At 36.3% G+C, this 21,647-nt stretch overlaps 1 protein-coding gene across 2 annotated transcripts in view; it reads left to right on the forward strand.

The window, feature by feature from the left end:
• LOC139129397 (myelin regulatory factor-like) overlaps positions 1–21,647 on the forward strand; it is a 63,295-nt gene that overhangs the window by 26,803 nt on the left and 14,845 nt on the right. Inside the window, exons 4-12 of one of the 2 annotated variants that reach the window (XM_070695029.1) lie at positions 2,441–2,782; positions 8,749–8,864; positions 9,602–9,640; positions 12,981–13,119; positions 15,722–15,917; positions 16,748–16,824; positions 17,098–17,299; positions 20,419–20,499; positions 21,096–21,215. In XM_070695029.1, coding sequence (XP_070551130.1) covers positions 2,441–2,782; positions 8,749–8,864; positions 9,602–9,640; positions 12,981–13,119; positions 15,722–15,917; positions 16,748–16,824; positions 17,098–17,299; positions 20,419–20,499; positions 21,096–21,215 — 1,312 coding nt within the window. The remainder of the gene's footprint in view (positions 1–2,440; positions 2,783–8,748; positions 8,865–9,601; positions 9,641–12,980; positions 13,120–15,721; positions 15,918–16,747; positions 16,825–17,097; positions 17,300–20,418; positions 20,500–21,095; positions 21,216–21,647) is intronic. The other variant, XM_070695038.1, reaches the window with a different exon arrangement.

Consider the following 21,647-nt stretch of genomic DNA (forward strand, 5'->3'; position numbering starts at 1 on the left):
GTGTTTAGAATTTCCAAAGAATCTGACATATTCAGTAAATTCTGTCTTGACATTGAACTTCGTAGCTACTTCTGCAACATCTCTTTACCTGTACATATTCCAATAATTAAGTGGTACCTGCTTTGGCATGATTCAAGTGTATATTTTTTCTCCTCAAATGAACAAATAGTCAATTGTTATCTGCTGAAGCCAGCCAAACACTTGGCATGGAGTTGTATAATTGAACTTGTTCCTACAACCATAGACCCTCGAGAATGGTCTATGCTACAACATGCACTGCATTACATTTTTGGAGAGGAAATTTGAGTCCCGCTTATTAATTTACAAATTGTGTTTATCCCGTGATGTTAGATTTACACAAACACTGAAATATTGAACCAAAATGAAATTGGAGTGTTTGACATTATGTAAAATATCTTATCTCTATTGAAACCTGGGGGGGGGGGAAAGTTCGAAAAGAATCAAACTTAAATTGTTTGCCAGATTACAAACAGGGCCCACAAAAGGAAAGATTTTGTTTGTCATGCTTGCTACAGTTGATCTAGACTAACCACATCAGCCTTTTTTCACATTCACTCGAAAAACAAAATATTAAAAAAATGACAGTGAGAAATGTGCAGGTTACTTTTTGAACAATCACATTTGTACATTTTGAAAACGAACATTGCTGTATCATACAATCACCATAGTATATAAACATTACTTTTTCTATAGTTTTAATTATGGTCATTCTATCTTTTGAGCTCCAAAAAAATAAAAAAAAAAAAATATTCTTACTGCATAATTTTTTATAACAAGCCTAGGACAAGAAACAAAAAGCATTATTTTTTTGGACAAGCAATATTGAAACAGTACACAACAGTAAAATTTCAAAAAGACTAAGAATGCAATTGAGCAGAGACCTACAAAATGACAAATTTCGTTTGACATTTTCCTGTGCAATAGAAAGTATCAATGTCTTAGCATGACTTTCAATGATGAACTGGTCTTTTTACCGTTCAAATAATCCAGGAGCTAAAAATACTGCCATAAACGAGTTGCTTAGCAACAGTCAGCTTCGCCAGTAACAGTTTAAACATAGCTGTCAAGAAATCTTTTTCTGAAATGAAATTGATGGCAGAATTTCTGTCAGAGGTCTCCCAGTTCAGAAATACAATTTCAATAAAATTGAATTTTTTTTTTGACCACCCATACTCATTCACGTCAATACGTCTGGCAGGTATGTGCTCGAATTTAACCTTTTTCACCCAATACCATGGAACAGTCCTACCATTCTCAACAGAGTAAATGGTCCTACCATTCTCAACAGGGTAGATGGACCTTCATTGTGTCATGAGGGGGGAAGTGTTAATGAATGGTTTCTCCTGTATGAAAACAAAACTGTGTATACCATACTTCGAGCTTCCAATGCTGTGATTAGTGTCTGTCATCAATGTGTTGTGGATCAAAAAAACTTCATTGCATTGAGTGGAGTAAAGAAGGTAATTCTTGCAATCAGCTGATCATGTCTACGTGATGGTATCAGGTATAGATTAAGAACACCCTAGAGCATTACATAATTGGTCCTCAGCTTCTCAATTTGTCATTTTTTTCAAAAAGGTTACATCAGCTGTAAATGCTTTCTTGTAGCAATCTTTCTGTCAGTGTAATCCTATATCATATGTTGTTTTCACATGTACCAAGTGAATATATATATATTCATCACAAAAATATATACAGTTTCTTTCTGTTCCATTGTATACACTCGCAGTGACTGTGAATGGAATGTCATTTAGTTGTAGGAGATATGTAACAGTCAATAAAAAATTGTGACCACATCCTCTGTTGTGCCAAGAAAATCTGAGTAATGATTGTTTTCCTTTTGTCAAGTGTGAACTGCTAAAAAGAAGAAGTCCATTGCTTCTATATACCCTCTAAAACACGCAAAATGTTGAAGTTTATGAAAACTTCCAGCTTATACCTGATCAGTTGCATGATTAGAAGTATCTATACTGAAACTGTAAGGTTGTAATGTTGTGTGAGGAAGTCCGTTGGCCTCCCATCCACAAGAGTTCCAACAGTGGTGACGTTCTCCAGATTGAACAGCGCCACCAAGTGGTCACCTTCTCATAACCTTTTGAATACTGTGTGTGAAATTCAAGTTGTTTTTTTGTCAACTGTTTAAGAGCAGTAAATCATATCTTGATTGCAGTTTTATATCATGGTATTTGCTTGTTGTAAATGTCACTGTTAGGAGATTTTATATGACAAACTACTGGTAATTCTTGTTTCGTTCCTTGAACTAGTTTTTTACAGTGTATGAGTGTCTGCTGTACTTTAAACAACATTTTTGAAGGAAAGATTTTATGTAGATAGTAGGTATATCAGCTGTGATCACTAGGTTTTTGTGAAGCGACGAATAGATTTATTTATTAACCACTGTCCTTTGGACTCTTTGCAGGACTTTACCAGAGTCCCCTCCTGATTCCAGCTCAGAGCCCTACTCACCCCCAGAAGTGAAGCCTGAGCTGACGAATGGACCAGTCCATGTGTCCCAATCACAGCCACAGGTACAGCCACAGCAGCCGTCACCCCAAGCAACAATGGCTGCCCCACCGCCCGGTGCCCCGATCCTGTACACGCAACCGGCGACACAGGTGCAGACACTCGTGCCCAGGCCGGTGCCGCCACAGATGCAGCCGCAGATGCAGGTGCCGTCGTCACTGTCGAGCTACATCACTCCCAACCCGCCGCAGTTATCACATCTACCGACCACAGAAGCTCAACAGGGAATGCTTGATGGGTAAGTTTGGGTACAACTTCCTTTTAATGTAACATTGTCGTAATGACATCACTCTCCTCAACTACCTCGACCGTCAGACTGTTGTGACGGGGGTATGTGTCTCCCACAACTGATGATGGGTCTTTGTCAACAGGGAAGACTAATAAAAACAAGATAAATATGACATTTTATAGCCACAGTTTATTTTAGGCCTTCTTTGTCAATTTTTAACCAACTTGCGTGTACACATCAGGGCTTTCGATGTGTGGCGGTGTACACAGTGTTGTACCATAATACTCAGAACAACAAAGAGGGACTTTCATATCAAATGTGATTGCACTGGAGGATATGGTGGCATTCTCACTGCTGAAGGAAACGGCTTTCGATTATGTTTAAGATTAAAAAGAAAAAATTTTGTCATTCATGTTTTCAGAAGCTATCCTCTATGGCACACACAGCATCAACTAACTGATGTTGTCATTTCAGTGATTTCAAAGTAGGCCATGTGTCATAGACTGGATGAAGGCTGTGTAGGTTTCACAAAATGTTGCAGAGAATCTAGATTTTGTCAGAATTCAGGAACTGTACGCAGATACCGGGCTTCCATTATTTTTAATATGTAATTATTTGATAGATGGCAATTCAGATAAACTGGTTAACGTGTTGAGTATAATTAAAAAGCAGTCGTATATTTAATACTTTATGCAACTATAAGCTCACAAATTGGATGATGGATGCCTTGTTGATTTTATACACACATCAGACATTGTGGTTATTGGCACCGTACGATTGTTTTTAAGATTTACCACATATTAGCTATACAGGGGACACACACAAAAAAACATGAATGGGTAAGAATTACTGGTACAAACCATGTTGTATTTTTCTCCGCAGTCAAATTTTATCACAGTTGGGTTACCTTTGCACCGGGCACAGGCAGTACCAGCCTAGTCGGGTTTAATTGGTAACTTACAAGTGACGTAGGCGTCGTAAATGAATAATGAAAGGTGGCCATACTTTGACACAGTTCTGGTTTCATGCCATGTTGACAATGTCGCTGGTAAATATTCCTGTTCAGAAACAAAGCTATCAAACAGGAGAAACACACTGCAGTTCATTAATTTGTTGAAAACCAGCCGTAATTAAGAGATCATTAATCGATATTTTCTCATATTTGGGAGATTCATATGATTGATTTTCTGAATGAAAGCGGTAACTTTACAGATATCTAATTTGCGTTTGACAATTTAGCCAGGGCAATAACGTCATAAACTTTGTATTGTGCTTCTACTTTGACCAAACAATATAATTTTATTAGCAATAAATTTCATTCTAGGGAATATTGTATGCATTCATGTACCCCAATCAACAGGTTACATGACCCAAATCTACAATAAAGACTTTGGAAAATGCTTCCCTCTGATTCAAGATAGTACATGCCTCAAAACTAAAAAACCTAAACCTTTGCTCATACTCTCCTTAAAATAAAATTTGAAAGCACTCTCGTTCAAAGTTAAGAATAAAAATCAGGGGTATCGGGGCAAATTTTTTGAGTGTAGAGAAAGAAATTACCCCAAATTTTCCGCTGTTTGAAAATTCAAAATGGCCGTCATCCCTGTGTTGACTCAGTAGAGAAAAATCAAACCGTCCGTCTGACAGTGAAAACTTTATTTATTCCATGAGGTTAGAAATGAGTGGACACAAACGGTAGACCACATTAGTATCATAGAAATTTGAGAGCCTGAATATATGTCCAAGCGACACATCAACTTTAATCTTCATTTCACCCAATAGAATCTTTGTAGATCTGTTCACGACATCTGTAAAAATATTACAAATTTAATTAACTTCAAAACAAGTACTGATTATAGTGTTATTTCAATACTTAAAAACTTACATGCCGTATTCTGGTCATGGATGTCTGCTAAAGGGATGTTTTTTATGAAACCAAATGGGAAGAGTGGTCTATAGTTATGATTGCAAGTTTTTCAGTAAGTTGGTGTTTTGTCAAGTATGGGTAAATTTAAGCTTGAAATGTTCAGCTGTGAATTTCTATTACAGTTGGGGAGGAGAGGATAAAGTGTTGTACAGCTAATTTGTAAAGATTTCGACACATTTATTAGACATGTTAGTCATGAGAGGCTACAGAATAATCATACACCACTTCAGACACAAATGTCAATAGACAATAATTTTCTATCAAATTAGATATAATTACAGAGGTATATGCACACACACACAACTTTAGAGCAAACAGTAAATGAAGTGTGACGCAATTTTGTTATTGCTTCTGTAGTTTCTCCTAGTTTACAGGTGGGGAGAGATATTCTTCGATAAGATGGTGTGATTTTTGTTTTCACCTGCAAATTTTTGTGACATTCAGTATCAGTCGAGTTTGCAACATATGAAAATTTCCGCCAAGTCTAAAACAGATTGCCCACCCAGTACACCTATAGGCACACTCATTCAGTAACAGTTTTCCTATGTGAAGTATTTTTATTCTTGACATGTGCTGGAAATTGCACTTGTGCTGTTTGAAAGAAAGACCATTATAGAACTACAACAAAAATGCACATTGATGCTCTTAATACTTATATTTTAATAATTTTAAAATGTCTACTGCATGAATTAATAAAATTGGATAATACAATATTAAAGATGTCAACTTCTTATTCACGCTTTTGGGTGGGGTGAATATTTCTTATCAATAATTGATTTTTTTATTAAGAAATTTGCCACCTAAATCCTCCCAATAATTTTAAAAATTTTGTAGCAAATATTCTGTCCCATATTCCCTGCATTCAAATAGATTATAGAATAGATATAATAATGTACAAATATAGGGATGTTAAAGGTCCAGTTGGTGTAATTTGTGATGATCTTATTCACTATTTCACTGTTTTTGTTGTTAATATCAACTATCGGTTCTTGTTCCGCTTCCCAAAGCATGTTGATATACACAGTATTCAGCTGGTCAACTCAGCCTGTGTAAACTGCATTGTTATTGTTGAAAAGCAAATTCTGGTTGAGCACTAGAATTCAATTGATTGGATTCAAGGGACTTGCAATAGAGAGCCAAAACAAAAAATAATAAAAAAGCATCAGAAGATTAATACACCTACTGGCCCTTTAAAAGTATTTTGTAAATTGTGGTGTTTTCTGTCCAATCTAGTAACAAACCTATGAATTTCTCCAGACATCAAGTTGTACTTCTTCATGCCCCACCCCTGTATTGAGAGACATGCCCATAATTATTTGCCATGTTTTTTGTTTCTGAAAAGAAACTCCAGCCTCTTTTGTCCCAATCACAGTTTAAAAGTGCTGTTTATTTTTTATCATGGACAAAAATTATGCCACATTTCCGTATGCAACGATGAGTTCACTCAGTGTTCAGAAGTAAAAGAATAACATTTCTTGGTCAGTGACTCTTGGAAGTAAATGGTCATTCGAAGGGCAGACTATATGGTAATTTGAGGGAGTAGGTGGGGGGCACTGTTTTTCATTCTGACAGGTTTTGTCACCTGCCACGCCAGCCATATCCCTGGGAGTCTCTGATTCCTTTTCAACAGGTGTAACCTGAAACCGTTTCACCAGTCCAACTGCAGGTTTTGATAAATGATTGTGTTTTGGCCCGATTGTACACCTAATGGTTTAGTGCCAGGAAGACCCAGCTCCACCGGCACAGACATTGTTATCCGTGCACAGGTCCGGCATAAAAGTCACGTGCGGGCAAAATGAAACAACTTTTCTTCCCCAACTCATCCGACTTTCCAGGAAGCATTTGCTACTTTTGGGAGTTTCTAGAGATGCGCACCAATTCTGTACCAAATGTGAACTTCAGTGCCGTTCAAAGTTGCTTTGTTGTGTCTTCAAAATTTCATGGGATTCCACCGAAAATTACCCTTAAGCTTCTCTAGGCCTTTGGATACAACTGCTGTCTTGAGGATATTGTACGTGTTGTGGCTCTTGCAATATTGTCTGGTGCTCCAGGTGGAAGTCTTCAGAGCAGTGAGGACAAGGAAAGTGCTAAACAGCTGTGAAAACCATGATCCTTGGAATATTGTCAACTGTATGAACAGCTAAACCCCAAGGCATATACTGGAGTGCTTGTGTACAAGTTCAACATTCTGAAATTTTGAAGATTTTGTAACAAAGTCCTAATTTACCACTTGCGGACCAGGACATACAGATTTTAAGGACTTGTACCATTCGTGTTGCTAATATCAGACTTGATCCATGTACAGCTCCAGTGTGGACTTCTGTATCGCCAGGTTCACCGTTTGTGTATCCCCTTGAAAAGTTGGCAAAGTTCATTAATATTTAAAAGTCTATCAGTGTTTACCGTTTGCCCTACCTAGCAGTCAGACTTGATGGTTGGCCTTCATGTTCCAGATTTTTGGCACACAGTCCATGTAGCCGACAATGAGATGCAAATGATATGCGGTTAAGGTCTCCTCGACTAACTTTCAGCTGGTTGCTCACTTTCTACTATTTTTATAGTATTTTTTACAAAGGCACAGACTTATTCTACCTGCAACTTAAAACTGATAGTGATTTTGTAGCTCATTCTTTACTATTTTTCATAGTTTTTGGTAGCTGGTAACAGACACTTCGTGTTCGTGTCGGCTACATGGACGATCTGCCAGATTTTTACTGTGATTTAAATGATAGTCCCGGTCAATCAGGATTGAACATTGTTGTGTGCAGTTTCAAGGGGATATATTTTCCAACTTTCTTGTTCCGTTTGAGATCTGCCAAGACCTCATAGAGCACTAGAAACAGCCATGTACCCAGCATACCCATATACAAATCATACGTATGACTACGTGAACTTCTATAACAACAACAATTTCAGGTATGCTTGGTGAAAAAGTGTAATTTCTGTATTCTGTGATGGTTTCTTCAAAGTTACCGCATCATTCAAGTGCAATTTTAATGAGGTTTGATGTACATCAGTAGTTCTGCGTATGAAAACGAAATTAGTCGTAGCTTAAACTTTATTTTTAACTGAAGAGGTGTTTCAGCATTTGACTTTCTGCTACACTAAGGGTGATGATAGATGGTTTGTGAGTGTTTGATTTTTGGCTGTTTTTCAAAAATCAGAAGGAATAGTTTTTGCTACTGTGAAAAAAATTCAGCTGCATACTGAAATCCAAACTACAGTGTGACTGCACATAATCAGTTGTAAAATATTATATTGTTAGTATCTGTATGGTTCATATGGGACAACAATTAAGAGTACTGTTTAATGAGCATATAGAAAAATCATTCATGATTCATTTGAGAGAAACATCACAGAATTCAAAACAGAATTCATTTATACCCTAGCTGGTATGTGCCAGTAGGTTAGTAATGCGCTGGTGTTGGTATCAGCAAGTTTCAATTTCTTCGCTGCTTGTTTATACAGACATTTTACCCACATTAACAACTCTATGAAAAGAAAAAGCCCCTTTACTATGTACATGTAAATGCATTGCGAAACAATTGTGGGTAGGGAGGTCAGTTTGGTACAATATTGACTATTTGTTACATGTTTTTTGTTTGTTTTTTAAGGAATTTAAACTGGGAAAATGAGATCCTAGACAGACAGAGAAAACAAATTCATAATTGTGAAATGTTTAGGTCGAATTCAAAACTGGTGTTTTACTTTGGTATACTTGTTAAATTTTATAAACTTTTTAATAGTTTATCAAGATGTTTGGTAGTCAGGGATAGAGTTAACTCATTCGAAAATAAATAAACGAAATACGAATACTCTCATACAATATAACCATACAATATAACAACTGCTTTTTCTTTTAATTTATTGTGCTTTCTATGCAAGTATTGAAAAAGCAGTAAAAACAGTGTGTGATTGTGTGAAAGTTATGCGCCTTCATTATGTCTGTTCAAGTCTCATTGAATTCATATTTCAAGTTTCAGTGAATTTTCTGTTTCACTGAATTTAGCAATTAAATGAGTTTTGTGGTTTTTTCTTTGTTTTGTAGCAACCTTGGTCACCAACACAAGAAGAGGAAACACTCCGACTCTCCAAACAACACAGTGACAGCCAACACCATAGCACCCGGCATGATAAACTTAGTGCAAATCAAACAAGAACCCGGTAAGATAGATCTGTGTTCATGCTATTTTCTTCAAATTGACACCAAAGTAACCAAAGGCAGGTTTGTGCAAGACAGTAAGAGCATTTTCTCCTAATCAATCTGATATATATATATATATATATATATATATATATATATATATATATATAAACAACTTTGAGTTATTTGTTTCAGTTTTTAACTAATCAACTGGCATGATTTGGGAAAAGAGTTCAAAAAAGGGAGTTCATGTCAGGATGGGGCAAAATATGTTGTAGTGTGACATTGACAGGAAAGGAAAAAGATATTCGAGGGAGTCAGGGAGGAAGAGGGGAATGGTAACAATAAAAAGAAGAATTGTTATTTTGAAAGAGAAAGAAGGAGACAAGGGGGAGTTGAATGGGAGAGGGTGAAGACACATGAATCAGAGGGGCAGAAATCAAATCTTGCATGATACTATTATTTCTTGTCACACATCGCATGTCTTGCACTTGATTGTTTCATATGAATGTCCTCCATTGCTCATTACCGTATTACGCTCAGTGACATCTAATGAAGATGATAGCGTATTATCGCTAAATATCAGTCAGATATTTGAACATGAATAATTACCCATTTTGTGGGCGTATATTAAATAATCTAGCATGCCATGGAAAAGGCTGCATAGTACAACATACTGTGTGTGAAAATTCATCTTGAGCAGGACGTGTTTTGTCTGATGGGCATGTTTTGACACTGACTTTCTGTTCATCCACAGACACTGGCAGTCGTGATTCTGATCTAGAGCCACTAGATGGTACATACCATTCCATATTTTATCACCCTTCATGTTTTCAAACTTCTCATTTTGATTTCCAATGGAATTTTGCATCTTCATTCTTCTCTGTTTTCTGTATTTTGTTTAAAAAAAAAAAAAGAACAAGCACACTACAATCTGGTGTCGGTTCCTGAGTTGTCAGAACTTTACAGGCTCATTTGATCAGCCAGTCCCATGATGCACTTCTCCAGGAGCCATATTGACCCCATGACCTTGCTCAGACTCATGAAAATATTTCTGTTGTGAAAATTTTTCTTTGCTTCACTCTTATTTTTGAGCATATGTGACCACTTTTTCGATGTTTCATTTTTTCAAATTTTTGGTCAATGTCTCATAATAAAAAAACGTGTACAAGGAGAAAAATCAACACCAAAACTGAAAATGTTTGTGATCACTTTTTCTAGCAGAAAGTCAAATTTTATTTCAAGAGTACCATGTTCATCACTAAAAGTTCTGCCAGAACAAATACTGAGAACTGTCAAAGGTTTTGCTCAAAACTGTGTTCTATAAATTTCCAAATTTACCAAACAAGTAAGGTCAGGCTTGTGAATTGGAACCATCAAGTTTTCAAATTTATAAGCTCACTACTGAAAGGTCAGAGGTCACAAAATAAACGGTCAGGTCAATGTATTTCGTCAATCACAACTCATGGACAGACCACAAATGTCACCGCATGGCAGCTGCTTGCACAATGCATCTAACATATTTTCAAAAGTGTGTTTCAAGCTCTAGGTTGTAGTTTATGTTAAGAACTGCTGTGGTGTGGCACACAACTAACCATTGCTTTGCTGCCATCAAAGAATTTGTGTATCAGTGCTTCTGTAAAAGGAGCCAGTGCAACTTCCATTGGGCCTACCATTGTTACTCACACCCTGCACACCCCTGTGACCTGTTTGTAAAGTGGTATCACCCGCACAATTTGAATATTGAGTCAGGAATGGTTGAACGCGCCACTTGTTGAATTTGAGAGTCATAAATATTTCACTCTCTGTGTTTTTTGTCCTGTCATGTATTTCAGTATGACTTTGATTTATAACCGTAGGAAAGGTTGGGAAGAAAACGGACAGTGCTATGCAAAAATGTGAAAAAGAATCCATTTTAGACAGAAAATGAACAATTTCAGAGCAAATATAGGCCAGATATTTTACTTTAAAGAACTCATAAATTATACTGGTACATTGTTTCCTAGATGCTAAATTAATATTTCAAAATGTATAATCTGTTTTTGGTAGAAGGCGTAGTATTTTCCAGGTACTATTATTTCTTGATTTCTGAATAGCTTGGCTGATTTGAATCATGTGATTGAGATCCTGTGATTTCAATCATTTTCACCCAAAAAAAGAGCAATTTAAAAACAATAGCCACACATTGTTTCTTTTATAGTCTCCCAATAAATCAAAAGTTAGATACACAAGCAAAGTTGAGAGTCCAATTGCTCCAACCCGACATGACATGCTGTGTTTATTTATATTTACAACCACTCACAGAATGCTATTCATAGTCAGAATCTCTGATATGTTGACAAATGCTATATTGAAATATGTGGATGTTGTCCTGGCCAATCAGGATACCTGTTTCATAGGCCATGAGTGCAGACACCCTATCACCCAAGCAAATAGCTGTAAAATTTGTGTCAAGCTTTTTTAAAGGAATAAAGTCGGCCATTTTTCATGAATTTTGTTTGATGCAAGATACTATTTCTATTGTTTGACATGTTGAAAGATGCTGAATGAATGGGTGACCGGGCATATATTCAACCCCAGTCTTAGACATGATACAAGAAACCATCGCAAAAATGAATTAATGGTCATGACCATTAATTCATCTTCGCGATGGTTTCATTTAATTTGTGTAAAACCAGGGTCAAATATACGCATGGTCACCCATACATTCAGTATATTTCAACATGTCAAACAATATAAGTAGTATCTTGCATCAAACAAAATTCATGAAAAATGGCCGACTTTGTCCCTTTAACTGTTTTTCGCCTGGCAGAACAATGGCACTTAATTCATGATTTGAAATTTACTGGTTTATTATGTAGCCCTGCTCTTGCCCAATAAAAATGTCTTTTTAAACGTAGGGTAAAGCTGTCCTTCCTTCGCAGTAGCTCCCTGCAATACTGGTAATTCATGGTAAATTCTGACCTCATTGTAGAGACATTGGACATAAATTGGCAATAATTCCTGTCACTCTCAGCTCAGTGAAAGTCACATCGTTTTTCACACACCGATATACATATGGTATAAGTTTCCTTTTTGAAAAAGTGCAGAATGGAAAGATGATACAGACTTCAATGAATCCACACCAGTGACAGACTAGAAGAGTATTGTAAAATTTTCCGTGTCAGAAAATGTCCGCAAGGTTCATCCTACCTTTAATGGAACAGAGTAGTTAGATGGAAAACATCAAATGTTATGTACATGTAGATGCCTTTTGAAATGCCAATATTTGTAACGTGTATACCCTAAATCAGAGATGTGTGGACTATATTAGATTTAATATGACATTTTGATTATCTATATTTGTGCCAGGAATATTTTATTCAGATGAATACCAACAGAATTGCACCTATTTTCTGTATTTGAATTTGAAAAGTTATAACGGAGTGTAGTACCCTTAATCCACAATGTCCATCATAATTTGTGTCTGTATCATCACCCAGGTGTAATACATTTTTTGGCTCAGCCAGAACATCTGAGTGACTTAACCTGTAGGGAGCTTTCAAGTATTGTCCAACTAGCTGACTATACATGCACCTATTATTGAAATGTCCCTAGATCTATCTGTGTGGTCTGCAGCAGAACCTATTCAACAAAATTCTGCCCTCCACTTGATAACATGTCATTGTTTTCCCAACAGGCAGTGTACATAAATGCTGTCCTTTTGTCTGTTTCATTGGCCCTGTTGCTTTCAGTTTTATTCCCTCTGCAAAATGGAAATAAACTGACAGCTTGTGGCAGTCAGTCATTGCTTTCTTGTTTTCATAAAAATACAAATCTCATGCAGAGATAATAGAGGGTTCTTGTCCCAACAGGCCTTGCTGTACTGACTTATGCATAATCCTTGCACCCCCATCGACAAAAAATGGGACCAAACACACATTTTAAATGGGTCCAACCACACATGGTAAAGGGGTCCAACCACACAAGGTTTTGACTAAAGGTTAGCAGTGGTATGAGTAAAATGTAATGTAATGAGAAAGAGGTATAAAGGTACAATAATGATAAAGTAAAATGTACATCAATAATAAGCAGTGAATTGTTTTGTAATCAGCATGATGAAAATTTTACGAAATAATGGTTTTCTCTGCTTTCAGGTGTGTTCAATGACTGTGGTGATTATGACTACGGCAATGACCCACGGGCGTACATGGAAAACAGTTTTCAGTGTATAAAGTGGCAGCCATTCAAGCCAAACAAGTGGCATACATTGTTGGATGCTGCAGGAAAGGATTTGTAAGTTCTATTTTTCATTGTAATATTTTGTCTGTGTTTCTTCCAGAGGGCTAGCCTTGCAAACGAATGGATGTGAGTCGCTGGGACACTCTAAGATTTCAGTTCGTGAAATTTGGGGTAGTACCGCGACTACCGACTGCCAAAGTTGGTTTTTAGCTACTAAATTACTATAATTATAACTCATCATGTCCCACCTTTTCAAATACTGACAAAGGAGCACTGATTTTTGTTTCATTTCTGATAAAATGTGACATGACTTTTGCTTTATCCCCCTCTGCGATTGTAGAACTCAGTCTGTCTCTCTGCATTAAGGCTGATTCAAAAATTGATATTCAAACTAGGTAAATTTTTGTCTAGCATGTTTGACAAGACCTGCAGAAAGTACATACAGTGTAAAAGATTGGTAAAAATAGTACTTCACCACCACATACAGTACATTGCATTTCATCGTAAGGTGATGTCCACAATCTGCAGCAAAAAAATTGGTCCTTATTTCTGTCAGCCACTGCCACAGTTATGTATTTGGTCCTGTATTTAGTAGCTCACTAACGGTCGCAATACGGTATTAGTGCTGAGAAAGAAAGATAGCAAGATGACACACACACTTTAAAACATGGCAGCTTGGAAATATATCAGAACTGGTACAAATTGCGCCATGTTTATTTGGCAGTATATATCACTTATTAAAAGCAGCTCACCGTTGTAAGGTCAGGTAGATATTGTGTAGGTTTACACCACTGTGGACAGAATAGGCACCGGTGTCGATGAATCATCAAAAGAAAAGCTTTATTTGTAATTTAGTAAACGCAAATGTATGAATAACAATTACGCAGACAGTGTAGACACATGTAGGTGTGACTTTGTGAATATTTCTGTCGTTAGGTAGAATATGCCTCAGGGACATATATATATATTCGTACTCTCATACTTTTTTTGTCCGCCACTTGTTATGGTTCTTTTTGGAGCTTTTGGAGTATAATTATTAATGAAAGTTTTCACTTGCTCATTTTTTGTGAAAATCAAAAATTTCATTGGTTGTATATAGTTAACACATGAATAGTGGACAATTTTAATTTCATGCGTCGGTAAATAATGGGTTATTTGTTTCTGTAGTACCAAATTTTGCAGGAGGACCCATGAATTTTATGCTTTATTTTAAAGTTGTTTTTTTTTTGAAAATTTGAGTGAAAGTTTAAGTCTTTCAATGTTGAGAAAGAGAACTACGTGTACATATTTTTATGTCCGTAGTCTAGGTATGTGCGCAAAACTATGCATTGTAGTGACATCACATATTGTTCACTAACTGTTGGTCATTGAACTCTAGTCAACCATTAGCTAGGTTCCTATTACATTGTATATCCAGCATGCTTAGAATAAGGAAGTGAGGATTTGATTAAGCTAGCTGTTTTCCACAGGGTCAGAGTTCATGATGGCTAGGCTCAATTTAGTTGAAATATGCTCATTTCCTGTGAATTTACGTGTCAATCTCATCGTGTAATTTTCATGTGATATGCTATTATTTACCTAATCTCATCAATAATCTAAGTATGGATGTGTATTTTTGGAATACAATGTCACTCTGGTGTGTTTATTAAACTGGACTTTCTAACATATTTCGAGATGTCATGGACGCAAAAAGGCATTGTTGAAAAAATTCAACCAGGTTTGAACAAGGAATAAAATGACCTGATATAACATTGTTGCGGAATGTCAAAATACCATCATGGTCGTTTTTGTACCGGAATGACATCACGTCATAGAGGACTCTGGCCATCTTTCATGGAAATAATGAAAAACTGGAAACACAGGATATAAATATGGAAATATTTTTGAATTTTTTTTTTCCAAATTGGCAGAAAAGAGATGAAGAAAAAGCAAGACTGATTACCATAGAAATACATCATCAATGCTCTTGCTTTGTGTATTCCTGTGACATCTGTTTCACCTCATGTTTGCGTTTGAGCCACTGACTCAAAAAAAATGTCTTTGCTTCAAAACAGTTTAAACCTTTCACCACCATGGTTTGGCCCAAGTCTATTGTTTTCAGTGGTTATTGTTGATCTATCTACAGGGAATTTAAGTAAACAGGTATCATATTACATGTGCTGGGTTTACTGACTGTGGAAAGAATTTCTCAGAAATTTGTAGTATAGACTCAAAGATTTCACAATTGTTAAGTTGGAGGACAAAAGGGATCATACTTTAACCCTTTGAGCACTGTAATTCCATCCCCGCCAAATATCAGGGCAACATTTTACCAATTTTTATAAATTTTTCTCTAATTTTTTCCATGATTTTGGACCAAATAGACATAAATTTTCACAGGCTACACCTTTTGACCAAAATTTTTGGGAAACTGTCTAGATCTGAAAGAAATTGTTGATATTATACAATGTATTGTATAAATGCAATAAAAACTGACTTTGGCACTCAAAGCGGGGTTAAAAACATTTGAATCATAGATTCAGACAGAATACTCTGCTCACCAGATTCTCTGTCAAAAAATACAAACAATTGGCATATTGTTATGTGTTTGTGTGACATTTGGTGACCAGAGCTGGCACTCACCCACAACGCCTTCATTTATTACTCTAACCCACAGACCAGCGCCCTCATACAGAGTGGAGGCAGACAAAGGTTTCAACTTCTCAATACCGGACGACGCCTTCGTATGCCAGAAGAAAAACCACTTCCAAGTCACAGTTCACATCGGGTTGGCTGGCCATCCCAAATATGTCAAAGTGGAAGATGGTTTAAAACATATAGATAGCTATTACTTGCATTTATACGGTGTCAAGGTGAGTGACTGTAATATCTTACATTTGAATGTTGTCAGTGAAGGAATGTGAGACGTCCAAAGTTTGGAATCAGTGAGACGACTGCAGATTATTCTAAAAGATAAAACAATGTCTCGATAGTTGCTTTCAGGAAAGGTATATGATCATACATTATGTATGACCACACTGCAAAAATAGTTCAAGGCACCGGGATCCTATTATCCTACAGCTTTAGACTTTTCACATCATTATTCAACAAGTTTCATACATCAAAACCATAAATGTTACAAATTGGTTTCTTTGGATGTACAAAAGCATGCCAAATAAGGTGGTCTAAATGAAAATGCAAATTCACAAAGGAATTTTACTGTTCAAATTTACGAATTTTTTGGCTGTCATTACATCTTTTGTTGTTGTTCTGCTATTGCCATCTTACATGTATGTCAGTTTAATTGAAAGTTTGAAACATTTCTCTCCTACCAGGATATGATCATCGCTTTCATAAACCTAGGGTTGCAAATCAGAATAACACAGAAACCCAGAGTAATGTTTACCAGCTGTGCTTCTTAATGAAAGACTTGTTATTGAAGGCATACATGAGGCAGTATCGCTGTCTGCAGAATTCCCTCCCCGTTCTTACTTTTAATCTGTTAAAAAATGCTTAAAAACATACCGTTATCGCTGCTCTTCCTCTATCTTTATCGAGTTCGTTTTGTAAAATTAATATTTTGATTTAGGTATACCTTTCTTTCTCACAGAAGAGGGGAGGTCCAAAAGTTTGTAAATAGGGCAATGTATTAAGTGGCTGTTGTAGCATATCCTTATCGTCTATTTTCATTTATTTCTCTCAGGTTGAATCAGTGGACACAGCGATAAAAATTGAGCAGTCTCAATCAGACAGGAGTAAAAAACCTTTCCATCCAGTTGTGTAAGTATTATGGTCGTATCTTACTGTCATTCTAGGATGGCTTTGGCAAGTTCAAGTTTCAGGCATAGTGCATTATCTTGTGCTTGAGGCTTAACCTCTCTTTGCATCACTATGTAGTGGGTGATGATACCTTGGTTACCCAGTAAATGAACCTTCATCAGTTGGAAGATGGAATAGCAGTATGCGTAAAATATAATAAAAAAATGGCTTTGATTTTCTTGAAATCACAGAAGGACTTACCAGTTAGTTTTTATCTTGACATTTTCTTAACAGGGTGGATCTTCCCCTGGACCAGGTTACCAAGGTAACAGTGGGAAGGCTACACTTCAGTGAAACCACATCCAATAACATGAGGAAGAAAGGGAAACCCAACCCGGACCAAAGATACTTCATGCTTGTCGTCGGGCTTCATGTGCACAGTGGTGGCGAGTCATACCAGATAGGGGCCAGTATGTCAGAAAGGATTATTGTCAGGGTAAGGATGTGTCCAAATTTTTTTCACTGAATTTGTTTTTGACCGTAATGATTTTGTAATTTAAAGATTGATCCGTGATTGAAAATACGACCAGATTGTAAATTACCAATAATATTGGAATACAGAAAGCAGTTGTAAATTTTGATGATTTTCTTCCTGGTATTTTTGTTCTTAATATGAACTGCAGTTTCTTGTTCTACTCCCCAAAATATGTTGAGATACTCAGTATTCAGCTTGTCAACTCAGCTTGTATGTGTACAGACTGCATTGTTATTGGTGACAAGTCAACTGTAAACAATAACAGTCCATTTTATGCATACAGATGGAGTGTTGACAAGCTAAATAGCAGGTGTTGTCATAGCCTGAGAGAGTAGAAAAAGAACTTGCAATTGACGTACAAAACAGAAATAGTGAAAAATCATCAAAGTTAAAGCTACTTGCCCTTTAGTTAAAGGTATACAGTCACCTGTAATCTAAATATGCCCATATATGGTCAAGGGGCATTCCTTGGTCTAAATGCCCATTTGAGGGCGCTGTTTTAAAAAGCGGCCACCCGCTTAAAATCTGTGATTGGTTAGATTTTTCTTTTTCCATGGTAAATGTGGCAAAATGGTATACCTTTAATTCCAGCTTTGATAAGGGTACAATGAAATGCTATATTCAGATTGTGAACATCATCGTTGCAAGAGAAACATACATGGTGCCCTTTTTAGCTCCCATAGCCATATGTATATATGGCAATGGAAGCTATTCTTATAGGCTAGGGAAATGTCTGTATGTATGTATGTCTGTATGTCTGTATGTCTGTGTGTCTGTATGTCTGTATGTCTGTATGTCTGTCCGTCAACATCAAAACTCCAAAACCGCTGCACATTTCATCTTGATATTTGGTGTGTACATGGATGATGGGCTGTAGATGAGATTTTGTTCAAATGAAGTTGTCATTGCCAAAATATGCAAATTAAATGAAAAAATGTAAAAACAGTCAAAATTGAAAAACTCAATAACCACTGAGCAGATTACATGAAAAATTTGCATGTAAGTACTTTGGGCTGACCTGAAATGATTGTGCTTTTTTTGATTTTTTGATATTGTTGAAAATATGCAAATTAGTGCCAAAAAAGGCGTTTTTGGTAAAAAATCTTCTTCTTCATAACCGCTGGTCAGACAGCTTTGATATTTGGTATACAGGTCCCTAGGGATAACCCAACTTGAATTTGTTCAAATTGTGATGAAATATGCAAATCTGTATTTTTAAGGAATTTTTTTGTCATTTTTGGTCAAAAATTTATTTCATCAAAACCGCTCGTCTGACAGCTTTGATATTTGGTATACAGGTTCCTACAGATAAACTAAATATGATATATAGAATATATGATGAAATCTGCAATTTTGTATTTTTGGTGCAATTTTTGCCATTTTTGGTCAAAAAATGTGTTTCTCAAAAACTGCTTGTCTGATGCCTTTGATATTTGGTATACAGGTTCCTAGGGGTTCTCTTAGTGTGATATAGTGAATTTGATGAAATCTTCAATTTTTGTATTTTTGGGTCAATTTTTGCCATTTTTGGTCAAAACATTTGTTTCTCAAAAGTTAGTCGTGTGATAGCTTTGATATTTGGTATACATTTTATACATAATTATGATGAAATCATCAATTTTGTATTTTTGCAGCTAATTTTGCCATTTTAGCTCAGCCATCCTGAAATGAGCTATCAAAGATCTCAACCTTCTTCATCAATACATATGTCACGAAAAGTTGCTCTCTACATAACACAGCAGAGCTCTGTCGACTATTGGGTCGCTTGTTTTTTTCAAAACCGCTGGTCAGACAGCTTTAATATTTGGCTAACAGGTCCCTAGGATGACCTCAGTGAGATGATTTCATACAGTCAGGAAATACTTAATTTTGTATCCATGTCTATCTGTAGTAGCTTCAGGGACATTGGCCCTATGTTTAAGATAATGCGGTGATTCAGTAAGCATTTGAAATGGTAAACTGTATTTGGTGTTGAAATGCGGTAAAAATAATGAGAAAACATAGCTGAGGTGATTTCAGCAGGTTTGGTTTCCAACAAATATATTCAAAGTTTTTTTCAATGTTAAAGAGTGATGGAGGGGGGGGGGGGGGGGGGTGAGTCCTGGCAGATTTTGAAAAAAATCCAAACAAATGTCAATAAAAAAATCAGCCACAGAAGGTTTGTCAAAAGAAAAGGTGGTAGTGGGAAAAAAAGAATGTACAATGTATCAGATAAAAAAGATAATGTTCCTCATCAATCTTCCAGACAACCCCCTTTTATCAAATGGTACACCCCTGATGTATTTTTGTGTGCAATTAACCATGCAGTGTATTTTAGTTTAAGATGTCAATCAAGTTAGGTAAGGATTTGAAAGGAATAGTCAAGTTCACCACAGTTAAATTTCTTAACTTTATCTCTTGTGTCATCATCCTTGTGTATTGGTTAAGTTTGTAAGTTGCTCCAGATGTGGATGTACCAGCTGTTCTGGAAGAAAACATTGTTTACTTTCCCTGTAGGGTTTCTGAGTTGATGATTGTATGTTGAATCTCTCCATGTATCTGGTGCATGGGCAAAATGTAAATATCAGTTGCATATTATGTATTTCAGTCTATGTCAAATATTGTAAATGAAAAATCATGAACAGTTTGCTGTGTGCTTGTAAAAGATAACATGTTTGTCAATACATATTAAAACTGCCTTGCAGTTTGATTGTCTTAAAAATTATCACAGAAGTAGAAAACAAAAAGAAACTAATCAATTGCTGTAACATATTCACCCTCAGTGTCTGTAGGCCTATACTTAACTATTTTATCATTACATTCAGCTTTTTGTTATATCTTTATCACTCTTCATGGGCCAAGGCACATTTGGGGTCAATGTCATCACTCTGTGCCAGTCTGTGAATGTCAGTCTGTCTGTATGTGTATGTCCATGTTTCATACAATTGTTGGTTTGTTTTGATAACTGTATGGGAGCGAACAGTGATTATTGTCACTATTTTTTGAAATTCAGTTTCTTGCATTTTTGGAAATCTCATGTATCAGAAAGAAGTGTTGAAGAAAGTACAATGTGTTAACAAAGGATTGAATTTACTTTCCAGGCATCAAATCCGGGTCAGTTTGAGAATGATGTTGATATGCTGTGGCAGAAAGGACAGACGCCGGACTCTGTGTACCATGTAGTAAGTGTATCGGTGTTGTTATCTTTTGGAATCGTAACCTGATTCTCCAACTTCCCCAAACTTTGCAGCTGCTGTTCCTAGCCCACTGAATGGTACATACATGCAAACACTGGAAAATCTATCATGTTTTGAAGTTCATGGTTTTTTCCCATCAGCCCAAGAAAATATAATTACTGTTTTTCTAAGGTCAGCAGTCCATAGCCAGTTTGTTGAACTAGGTGTTGAATACTTTGACCCCTGTTTCGTAGTGGAGAAGTCCAATTTTGCTGATGAAAACAATGTAAATAAGGGATCAAACCATGCCATGATGAAAGGTACATAGCTCTAATAGTGCAGACTATAAAATGTCTGGATGCCATTTCATACTAAAATAAATACAGAAAAACATGAACAAAATTTAGAAGAAAGAAAAAACACATACTGAGCTGCCTGGTAGTTAGTCTGTTTGATATTACCTGTCATATTCCTTTGATGGCTGTTTTCTTTGAACAGTCTCCTGTCAGTTTTTTTACACAAAAAACAACTGAAGTAAAGCCTGGGGATTTCAATATCACCATTGTGAATCATTCCAACAAGTTTTCTCTAACCGCTTTCAGGGCCGTGTCGGTATAAACACAGACAGACCAGAGGAACAGTTGACGGTACATGGAGATGTCAGAGTGGCTGGTAATATTCTACAACCATCTGATATCAGGGTAAAGGAAAACATTGAGGAGGTAAGGTTGTATAGTTATATAACCATCACTTAGTTTCTTGCATTCTGAAAAGCTGTTGCTATCTCTGAAAGACCATTCTCTTTTTTATTGCATCTAACAAATTTCTTATAAATTAGAAACGTCAATTTTTTGCATGTAGTTGAACTTGAAAGGATTTTCTTGTCCAGTTACCAAAAATTATTAATAGGCCACTTTCATGACCCCTGAATGACCTTACATCCTGGCATTTCTGAAGGTATGACATTATATAACATTGACCTTTCATCCCATTTGTAACATAGAAAATTTAACTTTTTGTTTTAATATCAATTTGAGTGCATAAATCAAAAGATATGGTTGACCATTGCACAGTTTGAACCCACAATGGCAGACTCATACCAACAAAAATGCCAGGATGTAAGGGTCACACAGGTGGCGTATTTCTCCTCTATG

The sequence above is a fragment of the Ptychodera flava genome, chromosome 1, assembly GCF_041260155.1.
Source record: "Ptychodera flava strain L36383 chromosome 1, AS_Pfla_20210202, whole genome shotgun sequence".
NCBI classification, from domain to species: domain Eukaryota; kingdom Metazoa; phylum Hemichordata; class Enteropneusta; family Ptychoderidae; genus Ptychodera; species Ptychodera flava.